Genomic DNA, 26,738 nt, shown 5'->3' with positions numbered 1-26,738 from the left:
CCTAATCCATTCATATAACTTATAAAAGGCACGGGTAGTTTGGGCCTAATGGTTGTCTACCAATAAAAAGAGAACAAATTTCTTTCTCCCACATCCACAAAATCTATTGGGTCGGATTGATTTGAGAGTATTCTCATCTGATTAGTCTAACTAATATTTGTGGGACCAAAAGAAGATGCATCTTACAGGGTCTACAACTTTCTAATTAGTTAAATTAAATGGAGTTACATAATATACAGATGCAACCAATGGAGCCATTCTTCTACCTCCTAGCTCGCTTTCTTGGCCGCTTCAAGACCGCCACTTCCTTTCCTCCACTGGCCCCCTTACCGCGCTTCACCGAAACTGCATTTGCCTCCGCTGCCTTTCTTGGTGGCCTTCCAACACTCCGCTTTGATGGACTACTCTCCTCCCCCCTCACAAGTTTCCTTTCACTGCTTTGCCTTAACGCCCTCCTCTCTTTCTTGTCACCCCCCTTCCCATTATGCCTACTTTTCTTCTCTTTACTAGAACTACTCTTCACAGTTTCCCCCGGAGAGTTCCATTTAATTCTTTTTAAGAAATCGGCTGCGCTTCGTTTTTTCCCCAACGTCAATGCTTCGGTTTTATTCTTCTGATCACTTTTGGGAGTCTCTAGTTTATTACCTAACCCAGGTTTTGAGCCAGGGCTCATACTTGTTTGCTTCTTGCTGGAAGCACTACTGGTATTATTGTTTGTTGGGTTCTTATTGCTCCTTCTCGAGCTTCTGACTCCAGTTACAGGCTTATCGTTGGCATTAGTTTTCAACATACTATTGTCTGAAGAGGGCTTAATGGGCAACGAGTTCGGATCAAGAACTGGCATCTTCTCATCGCTTGCTTGCTTATCTTTTTGACCGATGGTAATGGCAGAGGAATTAGGTTTAGCTGAAATGGAACTCCGTTTGCGGCAAACAATTATCGGAGCAGGCGAGTTGTGTTTTGCAAGCAATGAATGTGATCTTTCTAACTCAGGTTTAGGCTGCAATAGTGATGCTGCTGCATTGGGTGTTGGTGAAGGTTCTTTTGGGAATGAGTTGTTGCGTTTTGGGATCTCATTCAACAGGAGGTGGCGGAGCTGGTGGGCAGTGATCGACTCAAGGGAGGACTTGGGAAAGAATAGGGCAGCGTTGTTGAAGAGAAGCAGAAGGTCTCGGTAGAATGCGAGGGTGCATGAGGAATAGTTGCCCTTGACGAGCCTGCTTTGTACTGTTTCCAAATCCACATGCTGCTTCACCAAGTTTTTGTACTCCTCATTTTCCTGCACAATGGTAGCAGATTTTTATATCGATTGAGTATTTTTATTCTCACAAATATCATACACTACTGAAATAATAATCCTAACCTTTAGATCAATTCTTACTAAGATTTTAGATCGGGTCCGGTTCTAACTAGAACTAAACCAATTGAAATTGGAACACGTGTCCCTTGTGTTATATTATGGGACACATGTTTAAAAAAAAAAAAAAAAACACACCTGATCTAATTTTAACCGAAATGAAACCCAACTGGTAGATAGGGTGAAGCTAAATCTAACTAGTAACTACAAATGTATAGTTCCTTTTATGGAAGTTAAAAGCGTCTAAATCAAGAAGGATTTTAGAAAAAACAGCTCAAGTGACGAACAAAAGACATGTAGGGCCCATAACTCTCTTTTTTCGGAGGCCCACAAAACCACAAGTCAATGACATGGTCTGTGTAAACAAGACAGTGATCTTGGCTTACTTCTAGAGAAAATTTCATGTGCATGAAAAAAAAACCTAAATTTTTCTTCAATTTTCTAATTTCTACTCTTTATTTTCACAAAGAAAAATTTTAATCATTTTGGAGCCCACATATTCAAATAGAGAGTAGGTTGCCCGAGACACGTCAATAACCATATTTACTGTCCAAATTATTAACAATTAAAAAAACAAACTTGTTGAGGATGTGTATTCTTAAAACCTAACTTTTAATTGAACTAACCAAACTATATAAAAGTGGTCCCAAATTATTCGACAATAATGAAATCATGGATTGCATGGTCAACTTTAATTAAACCAACCAAACTATATTTAAGTGGTCCCAAATTATTGGAGAATAATGAGTCATGGGATTGCACTTGACCATGTGTTAGAATATATAAAACAAATTAAAACAATCCGAGGAAGCCGTGCATGTGCATCTTCATAAGATCTAATTATTATAATGTATAACAACTAAAACCAAATAGACAACATGTTCAAAAAGAAATATTTTGAAAATTAAAAAACAAGAAAAAATCATTTTGGCGTTTTCATATTAATTACATGCAGTATCGAAATCTAAATTATTTAATAAAAAATGATGATTATAATATTAAAACTTTACAATGAATCATTTTTATAAAACATATGGAAAAATTATAGATTATACCTAAAATTGATTTTTAAATTGTTGTTTTTATCTTCGTTTGCAGAGCAAAACTTGAAAATGAGTGAAAACCCAAATATGCCCCTTGAGGCTTGAGGCTTGAGGGGCGACAAACCAATACCTGGCTTTCGAGCCGGCGCTCGAACAGCGAACCGCTTTGCGCTCTAATCATCTCCAAAACCCTAACGAACGGCTGCGATTTCCCGGTGTCCTCCATGGTCTCCGCCGGATCCAGTCCGCCGGAAGCCTCCATTCTCCGGCGTCCCCTCCTTTTCCTCTTCCGCGACAAGCTTGCCGAGCTCTGCACCTCGCTGCTCTCCCGCGCCGCCGAGTCGCTACGCAACTCGATCTCGGACTGGCTCTTAGCCACGGTATCGGAGCTCCCGTCGTGCGAGTTCTCGGCCATCGGTTCCGATTCCGGTCCACTCGAACCGGTGCGGAGCGCTTCGAGTCCTAATCTTACCTCTTCGCCACCGGATTTTCCTTTCGAACCGGTGGTGTTGGACTCGTTGACGGAACGGTCCAACTCCCCGCCGGTTTTCTCCGGTTCGTCACCTTTGTCGTTCTCCGATCTCTCTCGCAGTTCTTCCAGATCTGGTTTTCCTTGGAAAATTCCATTCCCTCTCACGTTCAGCTCTCGCTCTTCCTCCAACCTCTTCACCATCGTCTCCAAAGAACTTGCTCAACCACAAACAAACAAATCTCAGATCCAAAATTAGAAAATCTCAAATCTCACATAGATGGACAGAGAGAGAGAGATAGAGTTTACAGGATTGAAACGTCGTAGTTTCGGACCTCTCGCTTAAGCTCGGCGACGCGGAGCTTCCTCAGCTCGTCGAGCCAGGGGATAGTCTCGTCCTCGTGGCGTTCGAGAACGTCGGCGTTTTGGGAGGAGAAGCGGCGTTTAAGGTCGTGGAACTTGACCTTGCAGTGGTGAGCTGTGAGGAAGAGGCAAGGGAGAGAGCTCTTGGTGCGGACCTCCGCTGCAACGGAGTCCCAGTCGGCGAGCCCGTGGCGCTTCACGGCGAACCCTAGCAGAAGCTCCTCCCATGTACCCCACGCTTCGCTCTCTTCTTCTCTCGCCATCATCACCACCATGATTATTAACTTTGCCGTTGCTTTTCCTATTCATGGTTTTCGTCCTCTGGAATCCTTTGTTCTGTGATTTGGAGCTGTGAAAGTACGAATTTATCCCTGGGGGATTGGTTTGAGTTCCTAGGGTTGTCCTTTGTTCAAATTTTATTTCTGGAGCGGCCCTTTTGTGTCTGTTTGTCGCTTTGTCTCTCTCTGTGGGATTGAATTTTGAGCCCATCTGATCTGGGTAATGGACTTGTTATTTTTGTCATATTATTTATTGCTAGTGATTTTTGGGCTTCGTTCGGAGAGATGTAAGTTTATGGGCTTTTGAAAAATTATTTAAACGTTTTTTTTTTTTTTTTTTTTTTTTTAAATTTATGATTTCGGCCCTAACATTCATAGATAGAGCTTTTGCTGCCCTCTGTGCAGTGGAATTCTGTAGAGAGGTTGGAATTCACGACATTCTTTTGGAGGGGGACTCTCTACTGGTAGTGAAGGCCATAAACGATCCAAACCCAAACTGGCTATGATATGGGCAGCTCATAGATGACACCCGATTGATTTTGGGGTTCCTCCATAGATGGAATGTTCGCCATGTCAAACGAGAAGCCAATTCAGCGGCTCATGAATTGGCCCAGAACGCTTTAAAGATCTCAACTGACCATGTGTGGCTCGAAGAACCCCCAGTGTATTTTTGACATTGTTATTTTAGAGCAATTAGCTCTATCTATGTAGGGCTCTGTCCCGAATCCCAGTTTTTATGAATAAAAATTGATTTTAAATATATATATATATATATATATATATATATATATATATATATATCATCAATGCAAAAAAAAAAAAAAAAAAAAAATCCAGAGTTTGCTTCCAAAACCCCATCCTGGCCGTCCACTTCAGTCGAGAAAACACAAGTTATGCATGCCCTCATCCACCATCTTGTACGGAGAAAACACACGGATAGTAAATTCTAGGAAAAAAAAAAAAAAAAAAAATCTTAAATTGCAATATAACCCTCTAATATTCAAAAGGTATTAAAGTAGCCCCAAAACTACCAAAATGTATCAAAAACGCTACTTTTTTTTTTTAATATATTCCTATAATATTCCTATTCTTTTAATAAATAAAATAATAAAATAATTGTAAAAAAAAAAACTATTTTTTAAAAATACAAAAAACCAATGAGCGAATAAATACAAAAAAAAAAAAAAAAAAATTGGAATAAATAAATAATTTAGGCCAACTATAGTGACTATTCATGTCGTATTAAAGTAAAATCAAATGTATGGTTCTTGAGATTTAGCCATTTGAGTCAAATTCTGTTAAAAAATTGTTTTTATTTGCCCATTGATTTTACTTTAATACGACATGAAGCAATTTGTAATTTAGATCAACTACAATGACTAATTATTTATTTATTCCAAAAATTTCTTCTGATTTTTTTTTGTATTTATTCGCCCTTTTTTTGTATTTTTAAAAAATTGTTTGGTTTTTTTTTTTTTACAATTACTTTATTATTTTATTTGTTAAAAGAATATGGGTATTATAGGAATATAAAAAATAAGTAGCCTTTTTGATAGATTTTAGTAGTTTGGAGGCTACTTTAGTACCTTTTAAACATTGGAGACTATATTGCAAACGGCTAGTAATTTGGAGGTCTTTTTATATTTTTCCCTAAATTCTATTCCTACCTGCCTCAAGGTGCTTTTCACCCAAAGAGGGATTTTCTTCCAAAGAAAACAAATAAAAACAAATCTCAAGCTCTAGCTAGATGTTTCTAATATTGTTACTACCAACCCCGCTCTGGCTATATTTTTTCTTGATTTATTTGATTGTATATAATACTCTATTTATAGAGAGATTATGAACGTTACAAGTCTTTTATACTTTTACATTAACAACAATAATTGTAACTATTGACACTTGAATTCTTGTAACTCTCGTCTTTTGAACTCTTGTAACCATTGTCTTTAAGATCTAGTAGCTCTTGTAACCATTATCTCTTAAGATCTTGTATAATCATTGTCTCTTGAGATCTTGTATAACTATTGTCTTAATATGGAGATTAATATTTTTATATAATATCCCTAACTGGACTTTGGTTTAAACCTATTATTTAATACGAAACACCTTCCTAATTTATAATATAAAATAACGATTACAAAATGACATAAAATCAAAATAAATCGTAAGGACTTATTTTGAATCAACCACCTTAAATCCATCCTTCTTTACAAGTTTTTCAGAATGTGCGACTGTTAAATGTGTTGCATTCTTGTCCAATAGTTCCAAGACTTCAAAGATATCATTTTTTTTTCTTCTTTACTATCTTTGTATATCCTTTTTAGCTCTGATTGCAAATTTTTTATGTCATCATCCAAACTTTTCATGAATGGAATAATGACATCTAGTTTCTCGAGGTTGAGAGTACAACTTCCAATTTTTTCTCAATTTTATCAAAAATTAAATCATCGGTTTGAATCAAGACTGTAGTTGCAAAAAAACAATTATAAATGCTTCATTTGCTTTACTGCATCCCGCATTTTTTGAATAGTGCATCTGCAAAAAAAATCACCATGAGAAATTTCATCTTAAAAAATGAAATATATATATGGACGGATATGATAGATTCTGTAAATCACTAAATTCATGGAATTAAGTTTCATTGATCCAGCTGTGAATCTTGTGATCTAACATGCATAAAAAAGACTTTGATAGTTAATCAGAGTAGAAGGTAGAGAGTCCAAGATAATAATAATAATAATAATAATAAAAATAATAAATACAAAAATACAAAAATAAATAGCAAATCTGATCACTCACCAATGTGGTTAGTATATCATTAGTGTTTATCTTTCCAGCGGTTGTTGACTATGAGACATTGTTAGAAGAGGAGAGACAGAATGAAAATAAGCTGGTGTGAATAAGTAATTTTTTAACCAATATAATGTCAAAACACATACATTATGTGTGCAGACGATGCATATAGTATGTGTGTCTAAGAAATACACATTTTGTGAGTCTCCCAAGTCCCATGCACAAAAAAATGAAAATGAAAATTAAATTAAATTAAAAAAATAAATACAAAACAATCATGGTTGTTTATTAAATTAAAGAATCTATCATATCCGTCCATTAAATTACAAAATATGTGCTCTAGCCGGACATATATCATATGTGGATGTTCACGGATGTTGGGAATTATAAATTACAATTATGTGTTTGTCTTTAGGGTTAGTTGAGTGAGAATAAAGTAAGGAGTGAAGATGTGGGTCATGTGGTGTTGTTTTCCTTTTTGAACCTACCAATGAATTTGTGGTCCTCCAGAGAATGTTGTATTTGGTTTTGTGTGCATTTTATCACTTTATATTGTTGATTGTTATTGAACACATGCCATGTATTCTAAACCTTTAATGCAAACCTTAGCTATTGTCATGCAAACCTCTCTCTATATATATATATATAGTCTTATGTTATTATTCGAAGAAAAATTATGTGGTTAAACAGTGCAACACAATCCATTTGTGCATATTAGGGGCAAAGGGATTTCGTAAGAGCATATGATGTGGATTTATCAATTTGAGATTACTCTTAATTTGGAATTTGCATGATCGACAAATATTAAAAAAATAAAAATAAATAATCTGTGAATGCATTAATAAATTTCAACCCACTCAAAATTGACTAGAAGAATTTCCACATTACTAACAGTGAACAATATGGAAAAACATTATAAGAAACAAGAAGGTTCAAACATATCATAAGTTCAATTACAATAACTATATTAAATACAGGGAAAAAAACTTGATATTTAAAGTTGGTTCGATATTCCACCATTTTCTCTTTTTGGCTTGCTCCCCTTTCATGATCTCTTCTCGGATTTTTCTTTACCCTCCACACTCATGTTTTGAAGAAGTGGCAACATCAATTCAACGGTTTTCTTGGTTGCTTCTAGAGAAGAGAACTTAGAGAAAATAAATGAGAATAAGAAAGAGAGACTAAGAAAGTTAAGGTGGTTCGGCCTATAACCTATGTCACACATCAAAGCGCTACATTTTTACTTAATATATTTGATTGTATATAATACTCTATTTATAGAGAAAGAGTATAAATGTTATAAGTCTTTTATACTTTTACATTAACAACAATAATTGTAACCATTGTCACTTGAGTTCTTCTAACTCTTATCTCTTGAACTCTTGTAACTATTGTCTCTTGAGATCTTGTAGCTCTTGTAACCATTGTCTCTTGAGATTTTGTATAACTATTATCTTAATATGGAGATTAATATTCTTATATAATGTCCCTAATTGGACTTTGGTTTAAACCCATTATTTAATACGAAACATGCACCTTCCTAATTTATAATATAAAATAACAATTACAAAATGACATAAAATCAAAATAAATTATAATGACTTATTTTGAATCAAACTTCAATTTTTTCAGAATGTGCGACTATTAAATATTGTGCAACATTCTCGTCCAATTATTTCAGGGCTTCAAAGATATCATTTTTTTTCTTCTTTTCTATCTAGTATATATATCATTTCTCAGCTCCGATTGCAAATTTTTTATGCCATCAGCCAAAATTTCTGGGAATAGCCTTCTTGCTTTTGAATTAGGAGAGGTGAGTACTACTTCTGCTTTTTTCTCAATTTTTTGATAAATTAAATTAGCAGTTTGAATCAAGGCTACAATTGTTAAAAACATATCTAAATTCCTCATTTGCTTTACTCCGTCCAGCATTTTTTGAAGAGAATAGTCTTAAGCATCTACAAAAAAAATTCACCATGAGAAGAATTTCATCTTAAAAAATGAAATATCTATATATATAGAAATAATAAATTCATGGAATTAAGTTTTATTCCTCCAGTTGTGAATCTTGTGATCTGATCACCCCATCACGATGGTCAGTGTCTCATCAGTGTTAGAGGCAGAGAGAATGGAAACATTGTTGATTATTTCTTGTAAACTCGTAATGATCGAGACTCGGAAAAGAAACAATAAAACAAATGATACTGACTTGTTAATGAATTTCTTTTTAGGAGAAAATTCATATACATTTCAAACTACTATTCAATTAACAATGTCCCCCAAACTTTCAATTGCGACAATGCCCCCTCCCAAAACTACCAAAAATTGCTAGGATGAGGTTTTGGAAGCAAACTCTTGATTTGGGTTGGCATGAATGTTAGGGCAAAAATCAGCAAAAAAAAAAAATAATAATAATAATAAAAAATTTTAAAAGTCCAAGAGTATGCTGTATCTTTTCCTTTCTTATATATTAGGGTTAAAATAAAAATTAGTATTCATTCAATGTCAAGAAAATATAAACAAAATTAAAATTAATTATTTTTTCCTTAATGTAAAGTGTATTAAAACAATCTATCTTATTTAAACATTTTTGGGTAAGTGATATATTAAGCTACTCAATCACCATTGCATGAATTAGAGAAAAAAAAAAAATGATGCGTGATGATGAACAAAGAATTTGGGGCTAGGACGTATTTGGAGTTCAAGCATAGCTTGCTTAGAATAAGACCAAATATTAAAGAATAATTTTAAAATAATAAATGTATAATTAAGTAAGAGATATGCTAGAATTTAATAAAATTCTTATATTTTGTCTATCAAAATCTTAGGCGGTAAAGTGTCATTTGCCATTAACTTGGGCCATGTGCCCTTTTACATCAACTTGGGCCAAATACCTTTTACGACCTAGAATGTTGATGGATAAAATATAGAGATTTTATTAAATTCTAGTATTTCTCATTGAGTAATGCAATATAATGTTTATTACCAACACAATTACTTCCCAAAGCCGCTCAATCCCTTGTAGAAAGTTATATAATCTTTGTGGGTTCGTCATCTATCCTTGTGCTCTCCTTCTATTGGCCTTTTCCTAGTTCTCCCATAATTTTGCTGGTCTGTGTTTCTTCTCAAAATCGATGGCCCAACAATCAAGGAATGACAATTTATTGTATGTTTGTTCTAATATTGGGCCACGTGAATTGTTCTCATTTGGATCACATGATAGTTGCCATTTCAGACAAGTACGGTTAATTGGATACTTGGGTGAAAAGATTTAAAAGAGGAAAATGTTAAAGGCACAACACTAACCCAACTTAGGACCAACTTCTCTCCTACGTGTCATTTAACAACAAAAGAAATTGAGAGAGAGAATTTTGGGATTCCGAAAATTTGGGAAAGAAGACAATTTGTTTGGTTTAAAATTCAAATTTTTGTACACGTAGGAGAGAAGTTGGCCATGAGTTGAATTTGTGTTGTGTCCGTATCAAACCTCTTTAAAAGGAGAAATGCTAAAGGCCCAACTTTTTTGCCCAACAAAAGTCCAACTTTTACCCTTTATTTTTTTTCTAAAAAAAACAAAATGAAAAATGAAAAAAATGTCTGAAGCAACCCTATCTATTTTTTGCCTTTCTTTTATTTAATATTTTTTTAAAAATAAAAAATAGTATTTTTCTTCATAATAATGACATTTTCTTGAAAAAAATGACATTATTATGAAAAAAATACCAATTTTCATTTTTAAAAAAATACCAAATAAAAGAAAGACAAAAAATAGATAGAGTTGCTTCAAACATTTTTTCCATTTTTTATTTTATTTTATTTTTAAAAAATAAATAAAGCAAAAGTTGGACTTTTGTTGGGCAAAAAAGTTGGGTCCCTATCATTCCTCCTTTAAAAGAGGGTACGAATGACGTGGCATGATCCAGTGGAATGAGGTGTGTACTGGTGGATACCATGGGTCTAGAGCGGGCTTTAGCTGACATGGCAATAAAATGGTAGAGGACGTGGCATGCAAAGATTTCTTTACCTATATACTAGATTATATTTTTACGTACGTGGTTATCTTTAGCCAATTTATATACCTCTTGTATTTTAGCATCAATTAACCTAATAAAAATACTTTTTAAGTAAAGTTCACTAATTAACCCCTCAAACTATCACCCCAATGACAATCTACTCTCAAACTATCAATTATAACAATTTACCCTCAAAACTACCAAAACAATGATAATGTACCTCCCAATGCTAGCAAAATGACAAAATTGCCCATCTATAATTTTCAATAAGACAAAAATACCCTTAAAATTTGAAAAAAATATATATAAATTTTAGTATTTTAGTTTTTATTTTAGTAAGGGTAATTTCGTCATTTTGTTAAACATGAGGGTACATTGTCATTGTTTTGGTAATTTTGGGGGTTAAATTGTTACAATTGATAGTTTGGGGGGTAGATTGTCATTAGGGTGATAGTTTGAGAGGGTTAAGTGGACTTTATCTACTTTTTATGTTAATTCAAAATATATGTAATGATTCGGAAAACTCAAAGTCGGGAGGTCCCGAAACTTTTTCATGCATTAATTGTGTTTTTCTTTCTCTTAAATACGATAATCAAAACAACATTATATATATATGGATTGATAATTGACGACAGGTCTTGATCCAATATATATATATATATATATATACACCTTATATGAAGGAAGGTAATCAGATAATAACAAACTAATGTTTTACCCTATTGATTCACAGTTGAGGACAACAAAAACAAAAAGATGCATCATTAACGCATAGCACAATGTCTTCACTTTACTAATATCAGAAAAATTAACTTATGATTTGGACAATGATAATATCAGAAAAATTCATTTTAAAACAAAAAGATGCATGCATTAAATTCGACAATCCTAATTAAATTATGTGGCCTACCCGTCTGATTAAGCCTGACTCACTCCTACGCTTATATTGTGGTGGGATTTTCTTCCAAAGAAAACAAACACAAGCAAATCACAACTTCGATCTTCTACCTACCCTACACGTTTCAGGCCGATATTGTTTCTACCAACCCTGCTCTTAAATTGCTCAAATAGAGATGTACTTTGACGTGATCGAGTTTCAGTGTGAGTTCTAACAAACTCTTAATGAGAAGAATAGCCTCACAACATGACAATCAGAAGGCTTGGATGGTGTCTTTGGAGGTTGATTTAATAATGAATTTATCTCGCTTAATTATTATGTGTGCTTTAATGGTGATCCACTTACTAAGTTCAAAAAATGAAACTTCTCCAAACTTTGTCCAAATATTCTTATAATATATGGAGATTGATATTCTTATATAATATCCCTAATTGGACATAAATCTTAAGCACTTATTTTGAATCAACCACCTTAAATCTATCATTCTTTACAATTTTTTCGAAGATATCATTTTTTTTTTCTTCTTCTTTTCTATCTTGTATATCCGTTCTCAGTTCCGATTGCAAACTTTTATGTCATCCGCCAAACTTTTTAGGATTGGTGTGACTTCACTGATATAATTTTATCATAAATTATATTGGCGGTTTGAATCAAGGTTGCAGTTGCAAAAGACAATTCTAAATGCTTCATTTGTTTTACTCCGTCCAGCATTTTTTTGAAGAAAACAGTCTTAAGCATCTGCAAAAAATTCATCATGAGAAGAATTTCATGAGTACGTATCTTTTCCTTTCTTATATTTTAGGGTTGAAATAAAACTAGTATTCATTCAATGTTAAGAAAATATAAACAAATAAAAATTAATTATTTTTTAATATAAGGCAAATTTCAATTTAATCCCTTAATGTAAAGTGTATTAAAACAATCTATGTTATTTAATCATTTTTGGGTAAGTGATATATTAAGCTACTCAATTACCATTGCATGATGGTGAACAAAGAATTTGGGGCTAGGACGTATTTGGAGATGAAGGAGCTTGCTTAGAATAAGACTAAAGATTAAAGAATAATTTTAAAATAATAAATGTAGAATTAAGGTTTGAATAAGGGTTTGATTGAAAATGACATAGAAAAGTGAGGAGAGAGAAACTTAAAATTTTAATGTTTTTTATTCTTTTAGTGAGTTGACTTGATAAAATAAAAGTTCTCTTTTTTTATTATTAAAAAAAAAAATTGCAAATGAACAAGTAAGGTTTGAATAAGGGTTTTTTTTTTTTTTTTTGATATTTATTTCAAAAAATTATGTTTGTTAATGCATTTTAGGATTTTTTTTTTTTTTTTTTGTCGTTGATTTGAAACAAATATTTTACTTCAACACCTACTTTAAGCAACTTCCAACAAATAGTACTATTAAGAGAAGACTAGTGCTATATACTTAACTCTCATCCTACTCTCGTACAACTAAACTAATTTGGCAATCCCATAAAAGTCCTTGAATCAGCCTCTATTAAAAAGGGAAAAAAAAATAATCTAAAAGCTTATAAATATTGTCATATCAACTCAGTTGTAGGAAGAGAGATAAGAGTTAAATGTTAACATTACTCTTTAGAGACATATTATCAAATACCTCAACATTTTTCAAGTAAACTAGTCAAATTTAAGCAGATGCAATGAATATGACAGATAATTGAACCCAGTGTTTAAAGGTCCACATGCAAGACTTTCTTGAGGCAAACTGATACAATAATGGGCCCAGCCAAATCCCCAACAGCACAGCCTGCAAGAAAGTGCATTGTTGAGTGGTGGAAAATATAATACACATAATAGACCGTATCCAATGCCAACTAAACACTCACTCTCTCTCTCTCTCACAACTCAATATTTGTTGTGAATTTTAAAATTACCATTAGATTTAAAATGCAATAATAATCCATTCCAAATCTAATAATAATTTTAAAAGCCATGTTAGAAGATGTGAAAATAGGAGTGAAATTGATAGTGCGTGTAGCATTTCTCATCCTAAAAAGCTTTCAAGGAATGAACTTACCAATCCACTGGCCGGCTGAAGGCCGAAAAAAGGTCGCACCAAGCCCTGCTCCAATGGAAGCAAAAACTAGTGATGAACCACACCTCACAGTAGCACTGGAGACCTTTTTCCCGAGAAGTTTAACTTTTTCTGCTTTATCGACATCATCACTCTCTTTCATCATAGAAGAAAAGTATCTGTAGATTTCGATGCCAACTTGAACAAGCCATGTTGCTGCAACCCCTAGAAAGTGTCCTGCATATCAAAATGAGGCACAACACAATGCGGTTAAAAGATCAAGCACTGAATCATAATAAATGGGAAGAAAACACATACAAAAGGCTTCACTTACCTCTGAAAGTTGTCCTGCTAACGCTGAAGAAGTAAACCAATGTAGGCATCCCTCTTCCAGCCTTGCGCACAGCAGATTTGGGAACGTCTGTACATATGGATCATAAACATAAATTGTTTAGAAGATCTAATCAGAAGCTGATTAGACTTGTAAAATATCTCTTGCAGCCATAACAAAGTTCATCTCCTCTATTCCATGTAAACTATCCACAGATTCTTCTTTTATATCTGATGAATTACGACAAATGGAAATTTGTAACATTTTTTAAGTACCTTTCAAAAGTTTCCATGTCATCCTTTGTGAAACATAATGGACAGCAATTCGTTCCAGCACTCGTCTAGTAGTTACAACTGTAATCTGTATTGGTATGCAGAAGATCACTAAGTTAAGTTAGTTTCCAAAGTGCATGAGCTGAGCTTCCTAGCTTTCTAGAAACATGCAGTGTACAACAATGGAAAAAGATGCAAAGATTTGAAGCATAAAAAAATGAGTTCCAAGATTGGGAAAAGGAAATTTTGGGTATAATTGAACAAATATTAGGGACAGCATGTAGTCAGGTGCCAGGAGACAATTATCATACAAAACGCAATCCAGTGACCTTTTGAATATCAAGGAATGGTTAGATTGAGATTAATTCTTTCCCATAACCAAGGTAAGAAAGATCAAGCAGCAAAGGTGCAAGTCTAACCAAATTGGACTTAAATCAAATCTGAGGAAACTGGTAGTCAATGATACAAGGGAAAGCAGAAGAGTGGAAATGGGCACAAATTCGCAAAATTCATTCATGGAGTTTAAGCCATTCTTGTTGTGGATAACAGAAATCCCTACCTTAAGTGATGGAGTCACTGAGACGAAGGAGCAGAAAGTCAAAAACAGTAGCTTTTCATAGGATTACAATAAGCATCAACATATGGACTTCACTTTATCTTGTTGAAACCAATTATCCACACAGCTATGTCTAAAATAAAAGAGCACAAGGACAAGATGTGAAAGATAGATAAACAAATGTAAGTACTCAGAGATAAAAGAGAGAAACAGTGCCAAAAGAGATGGATCCAAGGACATGGTGAGTGGGCACTGGCAGAGAAGAAACAAGAGATTTGATGCATTATTAACCTTGCATTAGTTTTAATTTTATATATGGCATTAGTTTCTCCTTGAGAAGGCAACACAACTGTGTCAACAAATGTTAGATTCCAGCCCAAGAGACCTCTGCCACATAAGATTATAATAACTGGCCAAGCTGCTCTTTTTTTTTTTTTTTTTTTTTTTTTTTTTTTTTTTCAATCATTGTAATTTATCACCCATGAGAAATTTACAAATGAGAACCCTTGAATGCTGAAGATCTGAACCAAAAGTCTTCATGAAATTGATTGTGGGGAATATCTATAATACTCACCTCACGGATGATTTGCTTCACTGATTTTTTGAAAGGAACAACTAAATCTACATGGTGCTCTTCTTGAGCGTTCTGAAGGAATTCATCGTCATCCTCTTCAACGTTCGAATGAGGCTCCAAAAGAGGCAAATAGAACATCAAAAATGATCTCAAGGAAGTCATAGCAAACGCCCTCAATTCAAAAGCTGAGAACAAAGGCTTTAGCTCAATTTTGTACTCTTTTGTTTTGTATTTCAAAGAATCATGCTGAAAGATATTTGCAGTTGCACTTCGTATACGGGAAATGTAATCTTCATCCAATGATGCACCAGCATCACAATGAGCGACTGGTATCCTGAAATAAGAGGAGTGTTACTATAAGTCAATATACATTCAAATCTTAGCTAAAATAAATCTTTTTGAAGGTGGTCCTAAACATTCAGTAATAGAACTAAGTAGCTTGTTTCAAATGAAACCAATAAAAAGAATGATGTCAAATCGAAGTCATGAAAGTTTAAATTGCACGTCTAGGTTTGTAAATGAACAAATCTTCATAAGACAACACCAAGCCAATGGAATGTAAGATTAAACTACCGTACTTAAACTGCAAGGATTTCAAATACACATAATTAGAGAATTTTAAGCCACCCCATTTAGAGATCATCAATACAAATATATTTAAGATTCCTAAAACAATGTGACCCAGCTCAACAATAAATGATAAGGCACATCCAACTCAAATTAACAAAAATCTCTAAAATCTAGACCTAGATGAATGAAGCAGTAAAGTCCCATGTCAAAGACCGTGTATTCTGCCACTTAAAGTAGTCCATAGTCATCAAATAAAACAACCAAGGTCAAGCTTATAATAGCATTAATCAAATTTTACCTCGTAACAAAATCGGCAATAAAAAATAGCCTAGTGACCCATTGACTATACCATTTTGCAGAACCAACTTTAAACCATGCCTCTGAAATCAAGTCATACACAATCAAGTAAAACAACCAAGCCAATCCGATAACTTCCATATTCGAAAAACAATAACCAAACTGAATAATTGGCCATGCCCATTGACCTCAAACCAGTTGAATACTCCATACACTGCAGACACACACACACACACATGTTTGTGGAGAGAGAGAGAGAGAGAGATGATACCCAAACAACGCCCTGGAGGCAAAAGGGGTTCCGGCGGATATGGCGGCGGCGGCAGCAGAGGCGGCAGCGGTGGCTGAGAACAACCCATAAGAGTGGAGGCTTTGGCCTGTATATAAACTTGGATTTTTCCGTAATAAATCCAAAACTATTGCTATTCCCACCATTGTTGTACCTTGTATCTAAAACCAATCACAGAGAATACAAACTTATATTTTACCAATTACCATACATAGTAAGATATGGTAGGATAAGAAATGATTTGTAGGAAATTTTCTCCTAGGCTTTCCCTTAATTTTCTTGGGAAAATTACTGGGTCTGACTTGTAAGAGTGAAAGATATCGAGCTTCTTAGTTCTTATTGCAGAGAATTGGGACTTTGGGAGAGTGTCGAGTGAAGGCTTGCGGAACCACGTTGAGAAGCAGATCCCTAATTGTCCCTGTGTCTGGGTCCTCTGATTTTTTAACAAACGTTGCCGTTTAGGCACATATCCACAACCAGCCGCTGAAACGCTGCGGCCAAAGCCACGCTCCAACAGGCTACAAATCAACTGCTGCCACCAGTAAACGCACCAACTTCTTTACTTTTAGGAATAAATGCAAAATTGTAACAAGTATATCTTATTTAAGTTAATATTACACTAACGAATTTATTTAAGTTGATAGAATTTAGTTGTATACATGACTCCCAGTGATGGATATATTAAAACGTTATCTAAAACCTAATTTTCACTTTCACGTCGTCCTAAAACACCGCCTTAACCAAAAGCTTAAACAACATAAGCACCGAGGGCAATTAGGATCTTGAATCAAACATAGTTGGACCAACACAAGCACATAGCCACATCAATTCATCACCATAAGAGCCTTTATCAAACATGAGGAGCCATCCACAACCATGTGTTATTACACTAAAACACTTTGGTTTGGTTAAGTTTAGCACACGGAATAACTATTCTATTAAGAAAATCAATAGTTTTTATTGGAAATAGAAGAATGCGGAACTAAATAGTCTTGAAATAAGCAATCTCTCCTAGGCAATGGGAATAACTATTCAAAGTGTTAAATCCTTATCATATACTATGGGTGCGTTTGGGAGTGTGTTTTTTTAAAAATAATTTGGGATTTTAAACCAAATCGCAACTTTAGGGTGTTTGGGATTGCGATTTTAAAAACGCAAATTTTAAAATCGCAAAAAAATTTGCGATTTCTATAAGCTGATTAAAGAATGCTTATTTGAAAAAGTGCAAACAAAATCACGATTTCTATTAAAAAGATATTTGGCGCAATACTTACCTTTTTTAGAACAAGAATGAAAAAAATACCAAGAATATCCACCTAAAATATATTAAAACCCTTATTTTCTCTTTTTTTTTTTTTTCTTCATCGTCTCTGTCTTGTTCATCCTTATTGGTAATTTGGTCATAAAATCGCAATTATATGCTAATGTTATCAAAACACTCAATTGATAAAAAAAAATACTTTTTAGTATGTTTTACCAAACGTCTGTGCGATTTTAAAAAGTAGCGATTTTAAAAACGCAATTTTTAAAATCGCACTTATTAAAATCGCATTCCCAAACTGGCCCTATAACACCAAGGCTATTCTATTTCACCTTTCATTCCTAAAAAAAAAAAACACATCTCCCTTTCTCAGCTAATGGGAGTTACATCCATTCCCATGGGAAATAAACAAGCCTCACTCTTTCCAATTCCATTAATGTGAAACTGCAAGAGCGGTAAGTTGCTTGTGCATAAGAGTTTCAAACTTGAAAATCCTCATGAAGTACCAAAAAATGGCATCTATATCAATTGACAACAAAGTTGTAGACCACTCAATTACAAAAATACAATAAGATTAATGTTTATCATTGCTGCAAATTACTAAGGCCCATATGCTGTACTACCATGGGTCCTACTCATGAAATAAATGGCAAAGAAACGAGCATTCACATCTGCAGGGTTTGAGTTGTCCTGTCTGCGGAAGAGTAATAATGCGATTCAAGCTCCTTAAGGCTGGCAGCTGCCTCCTCTCCAATTCTAGCCAACATGCGGTCTGTCTTCTCTGCCTGCTGGTTAAACTCAGCTGTTCTTTGGTCCACATGGTCATTAAGGGATGCAAATCCTGAAAATATTGCTGTTTGCTTAAGCTCTGACACTAACTTCAGTAGAGAGTCAGCTGCTTGAACCTACAGACAGTATAACGTGTAAGCATTCAGTAACAAAAGGTTTATAAAGCTTGCAAATTTATTCAGGGTCAAACTGATGAGGCCAGAGAGACTTCAACTAAGCACCATTAACATTTCTATCTTTTCAATCGACATTTGAAAGCATTACTTTGGCAAGGAACTCAGAACCCTACCCAAAAAATGAGTCAAAGGATAGACACCCCTGAACTAGGCCAACTACATAGGTTAAATTTGTGGTGAGTGAAATCTCTCCAAATTCCTTGCCAATTCAAACCTTCTCTTTTCTCCATAACTAACAACCTTCCCAAGTTCCAAATCTAAATATAGACGAACACGATTTCCACTACAAGAGAGAGGCAAACAGAGAGAGAGAGAGCAGCAGCAACTACTCTTACCATTCTAGCTGCACGCATCTCCATCATGAGAGCTTGTTGTGAATTTCTGACTGGTGGATCATCCACCTACAGTATACAAGGTTGTATAAAAACAAATCACATTTTATAAAACTTCCAGGCATATAGAGTACAACTTTTCAGAAATTATAAAAGCATATTTCAAAATTATAGCTGATATACTTAAGAAAATCCTAATAATCCCATGGAAGATCACTAACCTCTTTTTTGCAGTATACACGAGTATTAACATGGTAGTTTCAAATCTAAACTGGCCAATGCTAGTGAATGTGTTGTTATATATTTACTCTGCACAATCTATTAAGAGCCAGGTCTGCTATTTCCCACAATTTAGAAAGGCAATCAGACCCCAGCCTTGCTTTCCTAAAATGACACCTCCGCAAATATTAGGAATAAGGCTCCCTTGCCAATGCTTGTGAACTTGTTATTGTATATTTAGGCTCCGCATTCTTTTAAGAGCCAGGTTTGCTATTTCCCAAAATTTAGAAAGGTGTCGAGGCCCTAGACCTCCCTTTCCTAATATTACACTTGCAAATATTAGGAATAAGGCTCCCTTCACTTCTACAGATCTATATTTCTCATTCATACATAAAAGAATAGAAAGGATCCTTGCTGGCCCCCTAGGACAAGGTCTCACCAAACATAAGCAACAAAACAAAACATATAAAAAAACTCCAGTTTGACAACTGCAAAAGATTATCAATAGTCAACAATAAAATTCCAGTTTCACTAAATCAAGGCAATGAACTCATTGGCACAAAAATTCAAAGCTGAATATGTTTAGGCATTGGCCAGAAGGCATTGTGCAAATAAGGTTTCTTTTCATTTTATTTTCCATTTCTTTGCTGCTCATAAAGCTAGTTGTGATCATTCAATTAAACTAAAAAAAAAAAGAAGTGAGAATGAGTATGCTATTTTATAAAAAAGAAAAAAAGAAGAAGCTTTTTCCTTAATACTTAAACCCATCTGTTTCTTTAGGCAGTCCATATATGTGAGCGCTCACTGACGCGGCACGTGTGATGGATCACAATCTCAGTTTTGGGTATGCTTGTGTTGTGTGTCACCTTGACAAGATGCCTTGTATTGAGCACTCACCTTGCTGTAAAGTGCAGTCAAGATAGTAATGGCACAATGCACTAGATGATAAAGCCCAATGCCTCAAGGCATAACATCTCCAGTCGGCCGTCAAATGTTTCATACATGTGGATGCCAATGTCCCATAAACCTACATGTACAAATGGAATGGCAAGAGCAAAAATCCAACCAAGTAGTGACCTCGAAACAAAAGGTCCATTACCTTCGCTTTGTTCAAAGCTTTTCACTCATCCAAACTTATCACATCAGTCACTAAACTATTGAATTTACATCTCTAGCAAAAGTTGTTCTACCCCAAGTACTTTTCTTTCCAATTACCTTAATATTAGAGTCCTCCTATAGGCTTGAGGTTTCTAATTTCAGCCCTATGTGATATGTTTAATATGTTTATGAGATGTCCCATTAGTTTTTTTGGACCTTGAAGATTCATCTCTTCACACATGTCAGACCAAGAAATTTTTTTTGAAGAATCGGACATGAATTAGCAACAAAGAATCATGGTATAAAAAATAAAAAATAAAGTGGGTAATTTTTGGAAAAATGTATCCACAAGGAATATCAATTAAAAAGAAAAAGGGAAAGATTACCCGGGAGACATTGACGAGGTGACTGAAGTTGTCCACGATGTTGCTAATGTCGGTTTCGACTCTCTGGAGCAACATCTTCTGCTTCTGCGCTGCGGATGCCGCTGCCGCTGCGGTTGGCCCACTTCCGCCACCACCCCCACCGCTTCCCAAGCCGCCGCCTCCACTGACACCCCCTGCTCCGCCTTTATTCATTTCCTACCCCTCTTTTTTCTCTCTCTCAGAAGTTACAGTCACTTTTTAGAAACCAAGGCCGTAATGCTGAGAGAAACCTCAAATTTCTGGGTTGATCTCCGTTGATCTTTGTTGCGGACCCATAAATTATTGCTGCAGATTTCTACTGGGGACCCATAGAGACGGTGAGAACAAGAAGAAGAAGGCGATTGCAGATTGTAGATTTCTCGTGGCTGGCAGTAGAGAGGGATGGAGGAGGAGAACAAGAAGGCGATGATGGAGTTCAACTAGAAGGTGCGATGCGTGGGTCGATTAACGTAGGGAGAAAAAATAAAATAAAATAAAAGCTTAGGGAAATCGAAGAAGAAGAAGAAGCCTTGGTGGATTGCTTGGACCAGCGGTTTCAGGGTTTAAGAAAAACAAAATAATTAATTAATTAATTCTTTGTTAGTCCTTAGTATTTCTTGAAAGAAAAATATAGGGAAAAGAAAGCACGGGAAAGAAATAGAGGAAGTGGGCCAACCGTTGATGGATGCTCCAAATTGGAGAAAATGATCATTATCCATTTATTTAAACTTGAAACATTATATTTAATATTTTATTTTGTTATATTTAATCCTATACATGACTTCACATCACATGATGAAGATGTTATAATGTTATTTAAAAATTTTAAATGGTATGGCATCATGCATATGTTAAGAGTAATAAAACAATTTTAGAAAAAAAAAAAAAAAGTATTAAAACAAAATCTCAAGACTATAAAATAGAACAAATGTTACTTACTAAATCACTATACAATTACTATACAACTGAAATGACATGGCAGTAAAAAATTAGACATTGATTTTTATTTTTATAAAGCCTTTACTAATCTAAAGACTAATTTTCACTTTCACGTCCTCCTAATTGGCTAATTATATAACTAACCCCAAGGGATTGGTACAGTAATTGGACAGCTTGAGACTTTGAATATGCTCCTCAAGGTCTTAGGTTCGAAACCCATGCAAACTGCTTATTGAGGCCATCGGACTGGGAGTTCGCCCTTTGAATTAACCGAGGTGTACTTGCAGGAAACTCCTTGCTGAGAACCTGTACACCCTTGAGATTAGTCAGAGCAAATCTCCGAATACCCAGTGCCAAATAAAAAAAAAAAAAAAAATTGTACTTATAAAAAAAAACTATATAACAATTGAATAGCAATCAAACACCTTAGGAATTTAGGCACATGCTTACAAATTTAGGTTTGTGAATTGTGAGAGTTAACACCTTAAGAGTTTATTTGTGAAGGCTTGATAAAACATTATAAACACCACCTTAACCAAAAGCTTAAGCTGCATAAGCACCAAGCGCAATTAGAATCTTTGAATAAAACATAGTTTGCACACAGCCGCATCCATTCATCACCATAAGAGCCTTTATCAAACATGAGGAGCCATCCACAACCATGTGTTGTTGCATTAAAACACGTTAGTTAAAGTATATGAAATAACTATTCCATTAGGAAAATTAATAATTTTATTGAAAATAGAAAAATATGGAATGAAATAGTCTTGAAATAAACATTCCCTTATGGGTAATAGAAATGACTATTCTAAGAGTTAAATCCTTATCATATACTATAACACCAAGACTATTCTATTCCACCTTTCATTCATAATAAAAAAACACATCTCCCTTTCTCAGCTAATGGGTGTTGCATCCATTCCCATGGAAAATAAACAAGCCCCCCTCTTTCCATTTCCATTAATGTGAAACTGCAAGATCGGTAAGTTGCTTGTGTATAAGAGTTTCAAACTTGAAAATCCTCATAATGTACCAAAAAATGGCATCTATATTCATTGACAACAAAGTTGTTGACCACTCAATTACAAAAATACAATAAGATTAATGCTTATCATTGCTGCAAATTAATAAAGCCCATATGCTTTACCACTAAAAGCCAAGAGGGACTCCTGAACTAGAACACTGGAGATTGATATATGAAAAGAGAAATCAGAAAGGGAAAAAACTTGTTGCATCCAGCATCCACAATTAATATGACTAAATTCTTGTTACAAAAAATGAAGCTAACAAATATCTAGGTTGTCTTTGCGACTTGAGGCAGAGATTTGAGAAGGGACAATGAGGGCCTCCTCACAGTGTGATTGAGCAACATCATAAGTGTCAAAAGAGTCAAGGCCCCCGCCTGATGTGCAGTGCCGAGTGAAACAGGTACATACGACAGAAGTGTTGATATCCCTAAGGTGACCTGCAGTGATTATAGAATGAGCACACATCTAGTACTATGAAAGAGAATATTACTGACTATAACACTAAACTACCATGGATCCTACTCATGAAATAAATGGCATTTAGAAAATTATGACCATCTTTTTGTATAAGAAAAAAACTATACAAGATAAAGAAGAGAGCAGGAAAAAAAGAAGTAATCATAGCAAATAATTACCTGGAGGGAAGCCATGCCAACAGTGCTTCCTATCAAAGATTTAACTGCAGGATGTATGTCCAGCTTCCTTGTTGACCACCATAAAGTGCCAATTGAAATTAAGGTCAAAGTTGCAAGGATCCGGTGGTCAAGCTGCAAAAGTGGAAGAACATTTGATTAGAAGTTTTTATTTGAAGTATTAGGTATTAATGATCAAGAAAATATTATTTTAAATGTGAAGCTTTGAATTATAACACAAACACATTTCATCAAGTCTTGAAGGAGCTCATGCTATATAAATAGATATTCTACAATTTAAAAATGCATCACTGTTCACACTGGTGTTGTAAATGAGGCCATAGTTTAGATGCTCAGGTAAGGTTCAGAAAACAATCACTTACGGTATTAATGCCATTTCTCAAAGAATACGTGTCTGTCTATATGAAAAATTTCCTGGATCAAACTTAAAATGTCTCACTGAATATGATGATATTCAGGGAAACTAAAGAAGAAGAGTACAGGATATAAAATCTTCCCATTCAGCAATAGTTGTTCTACAAATAAAAACTTCAGGTAACATTGTCTTTTCAATTCTTCACTTTCTTTATTATAATTTTCAAATTTCCAAACTCTGACAAGGCAACCTTAGCATTAGTAAACAGCAGTTGAAGCGATCATCCAGAAAACCCTGGAATTCAAACTGTTAAATAAGTTAACATGTCGTCTTAGCCTAGAACAAATACCTGCACAGTTGATGTATTCTCAAAGAAATTTCGAATCAGTGGCTTCATGTCAAAAACGTCTTCTGGTATCCATGTATCACCCATCTTTGGAAAAGTATTATATGCATGCCCCTGGCAAATTTAGCATGTGAGCATGATCTTAATCTGTAAACATCACAGATCATCTAGTAATTCATTGTGAAAGATGGAAAGATAAGAATAAAACACAGTTACGTACAGCATCATTTCCAGCAACAAAGGCTCCAGAGACAGCAGTAATGGCAACAAGTAAGCTAACAGGAAGGGCAAACCTCTTTACTTTTGCCGCTCCGCGAACCCAAGCTACTGATTCAGCAGGTGGTTCAGGCATAACAACAGAAAGACCAGTCCAGAAAAGGCCACAATAAATAGCAAATGCGGAGGTAAGATGAGCTGCAAGGCGGTAAGGGCTTACTCTTGGCTGGGCATATTCAGATGCTGGCTCCTATGGGGATAGATTAGGAACTTTTACAATTTTATTAAATCTGTAAGCAAATTGACAGAAGATTAAATTTCTCTAACCTCCAAACCACTTTTAACCATCCACCAGCCAATTAAACCCTGCCCAGCACCAAGGGCAAACAGAGCAGAAAGTCTCAGTCCAAGCCCTAAAGTGATATATCCCTTACGAAGGAAATATGAAAAGGGCAAAGCAAACATAAGACCCAGTGTCCTTCCCCACATACGATGTGCATATTCCATCCAATATATGAATTTGAAGTCTTCAATGCTCATCCCTTTGTTTACACTGCATGAGGTCAAAAACAAAGGAAATACCATTGACTCCAAAAGAGCCTCTACTGCAATCTGAGATGATGTTGTAACTTCAATTATATACACAGGGAATCCAATAAACTTTGTGAAACTGATAAAGTAAAATTGCAGAGTCAAATAATTACCAAATTTATCATCTCCAATAAATAATTATCCTTTGGAGCATATTGTCTTCTTATTTCTTTCTCTTTTTATTTTCCACGACCAGAAATCAACAATGTATCAAAAAATTTATAACCAAGCATTAGAAAACTTCAAGGAGGACTTTCAATACAAGTTTAGGTCAAGAGCATATGAGTAAAAATTCTAACTGGCAATAAACTATTTTAACACTACAAACAAATGTAATGTTGCTTGTACTTACCGCTTATATTCAGGGGATTGCTTATATTTCTCAAACTCATGCAACCAGTCCTCATCTGATAGAGGAGGGAGGCTGCCAGTAAATTTCCAATCAGTCATGGAAAGGCCAGAACGTGTCAGTCTTGTAACACCACCGAGTACCACCATACTAAACACCCATGCAGCAGAGCCAAAAAGCCATATCCCGACCATTTTCTGAGCAGAGGAGCCCCCAGTTACTAGTAGCTTTACTCCCTCCCTACAATTGATACCAGTAGATGCCACGGTGGACAAATTTCTGAAAGATGGCACATAATGACCCTGAAAAATAGCGTATATAATTATTTCTCATTATGTTCACAGAAGATCCCGCAGCAACTTAGATGCATAACTCAGCGTGTGCTTTCAAACTGCAGGGAAAAAATAAAGAAAAAAGAATTGCAAGACTGCGACTTTCTAGACTGGGGTCACTCAATCGAATGGAAACAACACCTCATAAACCAAAGGTCACTAATTTGAATCTCTCCTTTCTCCTCTCTTGGCAAATTACTTGCCAGCAAATATTATACAAACAAAAGCACAGATATGCTGATATGAGTGGGTTCTAGCACATAAATGGTGTGACAATGCAATCAAATCTCGTCTGATCCTGGGTGAGTCTGTTCAACACAAACATATTAGCATCCAATCGCCGTTGAGTTCTAATTCAAAAGGCACACACTTCTCTCTCTCTCTAAAAAAAAAGGGTGAAAAATAAGATAGGGTTTCAAACTAATTAATGCATCTGTAACTAATCAATGAAAAAATGGTAAATTATGTCTTACACTCCCTAAACTAATTTTAGTTCTCCTGATAATTTCTTTGGTTAAAAAAAAAAAAAAAAAAGGATGAAGAGAATTAGGAACAATGAAATCCTAAACATGCCTGATTAAGAGAATTCGATGGATAGAAAGGGATACAAAAAACCCTATAAAGACTCAAAAAATGGAGTGAAGAGGTGGGAAAAGTCACAGATTCTTGGCTTGATCTATTCACCTTCGAGAGAGGCGCTGATAACAGATTCATTTCCACAACCATTGAATTCCGAATTTGGAGCTCTACCACGTTAAATAATTCACTTAAGTTATAGTTTTCCAACAGGTTGAGAAAAAATAAGAATTGGTAAAGAAAGAAGAAATAAAACCTTGGGCAAAGATCTGAAGCATTTGGTTGCTACTTGGGAAGCGAAGAATCCGGTGGGCTGCTCGCGGAAAACCATAGACGGCGTCGTTTTCCTGAAATTGTATGTCCCATTCGGAGCCTTGATCCTCTTCAGAAATGCTAGCCTACCAAACATCTCTCTCTCTCTCTCTCTCTCTCTCGCTCTCGCTCTATCACTGAAATCGAGGGTTTTAGCTGCAAGGGCGTGGGGTTTAGATAGCCGTTTGTTTTTTGGGTTTCAACAGTCGGAACCTCTTTCTAATCTATTCATGGATCTCCTTCCTTTTGTGTTTGGCCCATTCTCATCTATCACTGCCTTCGCTTTGCCTGGCCCAACCAATTCCATCAATTATCCAATTCTCTTTTCCTTTTTTTTTTTTTTTTTTTTTTAGTTTGTGATTTTCAAACGTTCAATTTAACAATATTGATCGTGACAGTTCCATCTAACTTTCAAGCATATTTTTATTAAAAAAAAATTAAATATTGTTTATGATTAAACCTATTACGATCAATATTATATATGATAAAAATATAATTTATGACATTATTCTTTGAAAAATGTTAAGTGTTTTTTTTATTTTTTGATATGTCCGCACAAGAGGGGTAGGGAGATTCGAACTAATAACTTTCGTTTTATTAAGCGTGGTCTCAGTCGATT

At 34.9% G+C, this 26,738-nt stretch overlaps 4 protein-coding genes across 4 annotated transcripts; all 4 read right to left on the bottom strand.

Moving 5' to 3' along the window:
* Window positions 1-93: 93 nt before the first annotated feature.
* On the bottom strand, window positions 94-3,737 carry LOC132185347 (DNA-binding bromodomain-containing protein). The gene is made up of 3 exons (XM_059599136.2): window positions 3,179-3,737; window positions 2,531-3,086; window positions 94-1,279 (listed from the first exon to the last, which is right to left on the bottom strand). The coding sequence occupies exons 1-3, from the start codon at window positions 3,505-3,507 to the stop codon at window positions 263-265; spliced, it is 1,902 nt and encodes a 633-aa protein (XP_059455119.2). The 5' UTR covers window positions 3,508-3,737; the 3' UTR covers window positions 94-262.
* A 9,045-nt stretch (window positions 3,738-12,782) lies between these two features.
* On the bottom strand, window positions 12,783-16,556 carry LOC132185492 (uncharacterized). The gene is made up of 6 exons (XM_059599262.2): window positions 16,126-16,556; window positions 14,988-15,321; window positions 13,861-13,945; window positions 13,589-13,675; window positions 13,258-13,491; window positions 12,783-12,987 (listed from the first exon to the last, which is right to left on the bottom strand). The coding sequence occupies exons 1-6, from the start codon at window positions 16,287-16,289 to the stop codon at window positions 12,911-12,913; spliced, it is 981 nt and encodes a 326-aa protein (XP_059455245.2). The 5' UTR covers window positions 16,290-16,556; the 3' UTR covers window positions 12,783-12,910.
* Window positions 16,557-17,855: 1,299 nt separating this feature from the next.
* LOC132183747 (mediator of RNA polymerase II transcription subunit 22a) lies at window positions 17,856-21,026 on the bottom strand. The gene is made up of 3 exons (XM_059597158.2): window positions 20,405-21,026; window positions 18,705-18,770; window positions 17,856-18,309 (listed from the first exon to the last, which is right to left on the bottom strand). Exons 1-3 carry the CDS (start codon window positions 20,594-20,596, stop codon window positions 18,070-18,072), a joined length of 498 nt encoding a protein of 165 aa, XP_059453141.1. The 5' UTR covers window positions 20,597-21,026; the 3' UTR covers window positions 17,856-18,069.
* A 1,363-nt stretch (window positions 21,027-22,389) lies between these two features.
* On the bottom strand, window positions 22,390-26,379 carry COX15 (cytochrome c oxidase 15). Its single transcript, XM_059597170.2, has 7 exons — window positions 26,064-26,379; window positions 24,903-25,201; window positions 24,287-24,512; window positions 23,964-24,209; window positions 23,747-23,857; window positions 23,025-23,156; window positions 22,390-22,826 (listed from the first exon to the last, which is right to left on the bottom strand). The coding sequence occupies exons 1-7, from the start codon at window positions 26,214-26,216 to the stop codon at window positions 22,656-22,658; spliced, it is 1,338 nt and encodes a 445-aa protein (XP_059453153.2). The 5' UTR covers window positions 26,217-26,379; the 3' UTR covers window positions 22,390-22,655.
* Window positions 26,380-26,738: the final 359 nt, after the last annotated feature.

This window comes from Corylus avellana, chromosome 2 (assembly GCF_965113065.1).
Source record: "Corylus avellana chromosome 2, dhCorAvel1.hap1.2, whole genome shotgun sequence".
In the NCBI taxonomy this organism is placed as follows: Eukaryota; Viridiplantae; Streptophyta; class Magnoliopsida; order Fagales; family Betulaceae; genus Corylus; species Corylus avellana.
Note: the sequence above shows the minus strand (reverse complement) of the source record. Positions and strands in the feature narration are given on the sequence as shown.

What these genes read in the sequence shown, in the direction of transcription:
- LOC132185347 (XM_059599136.2), bottom strand. Translation starts at nt 3,507, where the DNA reads ATGGTGGTGATGATGGCGAGAGAAGAAGAGAGCGAAGCGTGGGGTACA. An exon ending in AACTACGACGTTTCAATCCT is followed by an intron (nt 3,087 to 3,178) that starts GTAAACTCTATC and finishes TGGTTGAGCAAG; the next exon opens with TTCTTTGGAGACGATGGTGA. An exon ending in AGCGCCGGCTCGAAAGCCAG is followed by an intron (nt 1,280 to 2,530) that starts GTATTGGTTTGT and finishes ACCATTGTGCAG; the next exon opens with GAAAATGAGGAGTACAAAAA.
- LOC132185492 (XM_059599262.2), bottom strand. Translation starts at nt 16,289, where the DNA reads ATGGTGGGAATAGCAATAGTTTTGGATTTATTACGGAAAAATCCAAGT. An exon ending in GACATGGAAACTTTTGAAAG is followed by an intron (nt 13,676 to 13,860) that starts GTACTTAAAAAA and finishes CCATATGTACAG; the next exon opens with ACGTTCCCAAATCTGCTGTG. An exon ending in TAGCAGGACAACTTTCAGAG is followed by an intron (nt 13,492 to 13,588) that starts GTAAGTGAAGCC and finishes TTTGATATGCAG; the next exon opens with GACACTTTCTAGGGGTTGCA.
- LOC132183747 (XM_059597158.2), bottom strand. Translation starts at nt 20,596, where the DNA reads ATGAATAAAGGCGGAGCAGGGGGTGTCAGTGGAGGCGGCGGCTTGGGA. An exon ending in ACCTCGTCAATGTCTCCCGG is followed by an intron (nt 18,771 to 20,404) that starts GTAATCTTTCCC and finishes TGTATACTGTAG; the next exon opens with GTGGATGATCCACCAGTCAG. An exon ending in AGATGCGTGCAGCTAGAATG is followed by an intron (nt 18,310 to 18,704) that starts GTAAGAGTAGTT and finishes TACTGTCTGTAG; the next exon opens with GTTCAAGCAGCTGACTCTCT.
- COX15 (XM_059597170.2), bottom strand. Translation starts at nt 26,216, where the DNA reads ATGTTTGGTAGGCTAGCATTTCTGAAGAGGATCAAGGCTCCGAATGGG. An exon ending in GCTTCAGATCTTTGCCCAAG is followed by an intron (nt 25,202 to 26,063) that starts GTTTTATTTCTT and finishes GCTATTTTTCAG; the next exon opens with GGTCATTATGTGCCATCTTT. An exon ending in TTGGCATGGCTTCCCTCCAG is followed by an intron (nt 22,827 to 23,024) that starts GTAATTATTTGC and finishes TAATCACTGCAG; the next exon opens with GTCACCTTAGGGATATCAAC.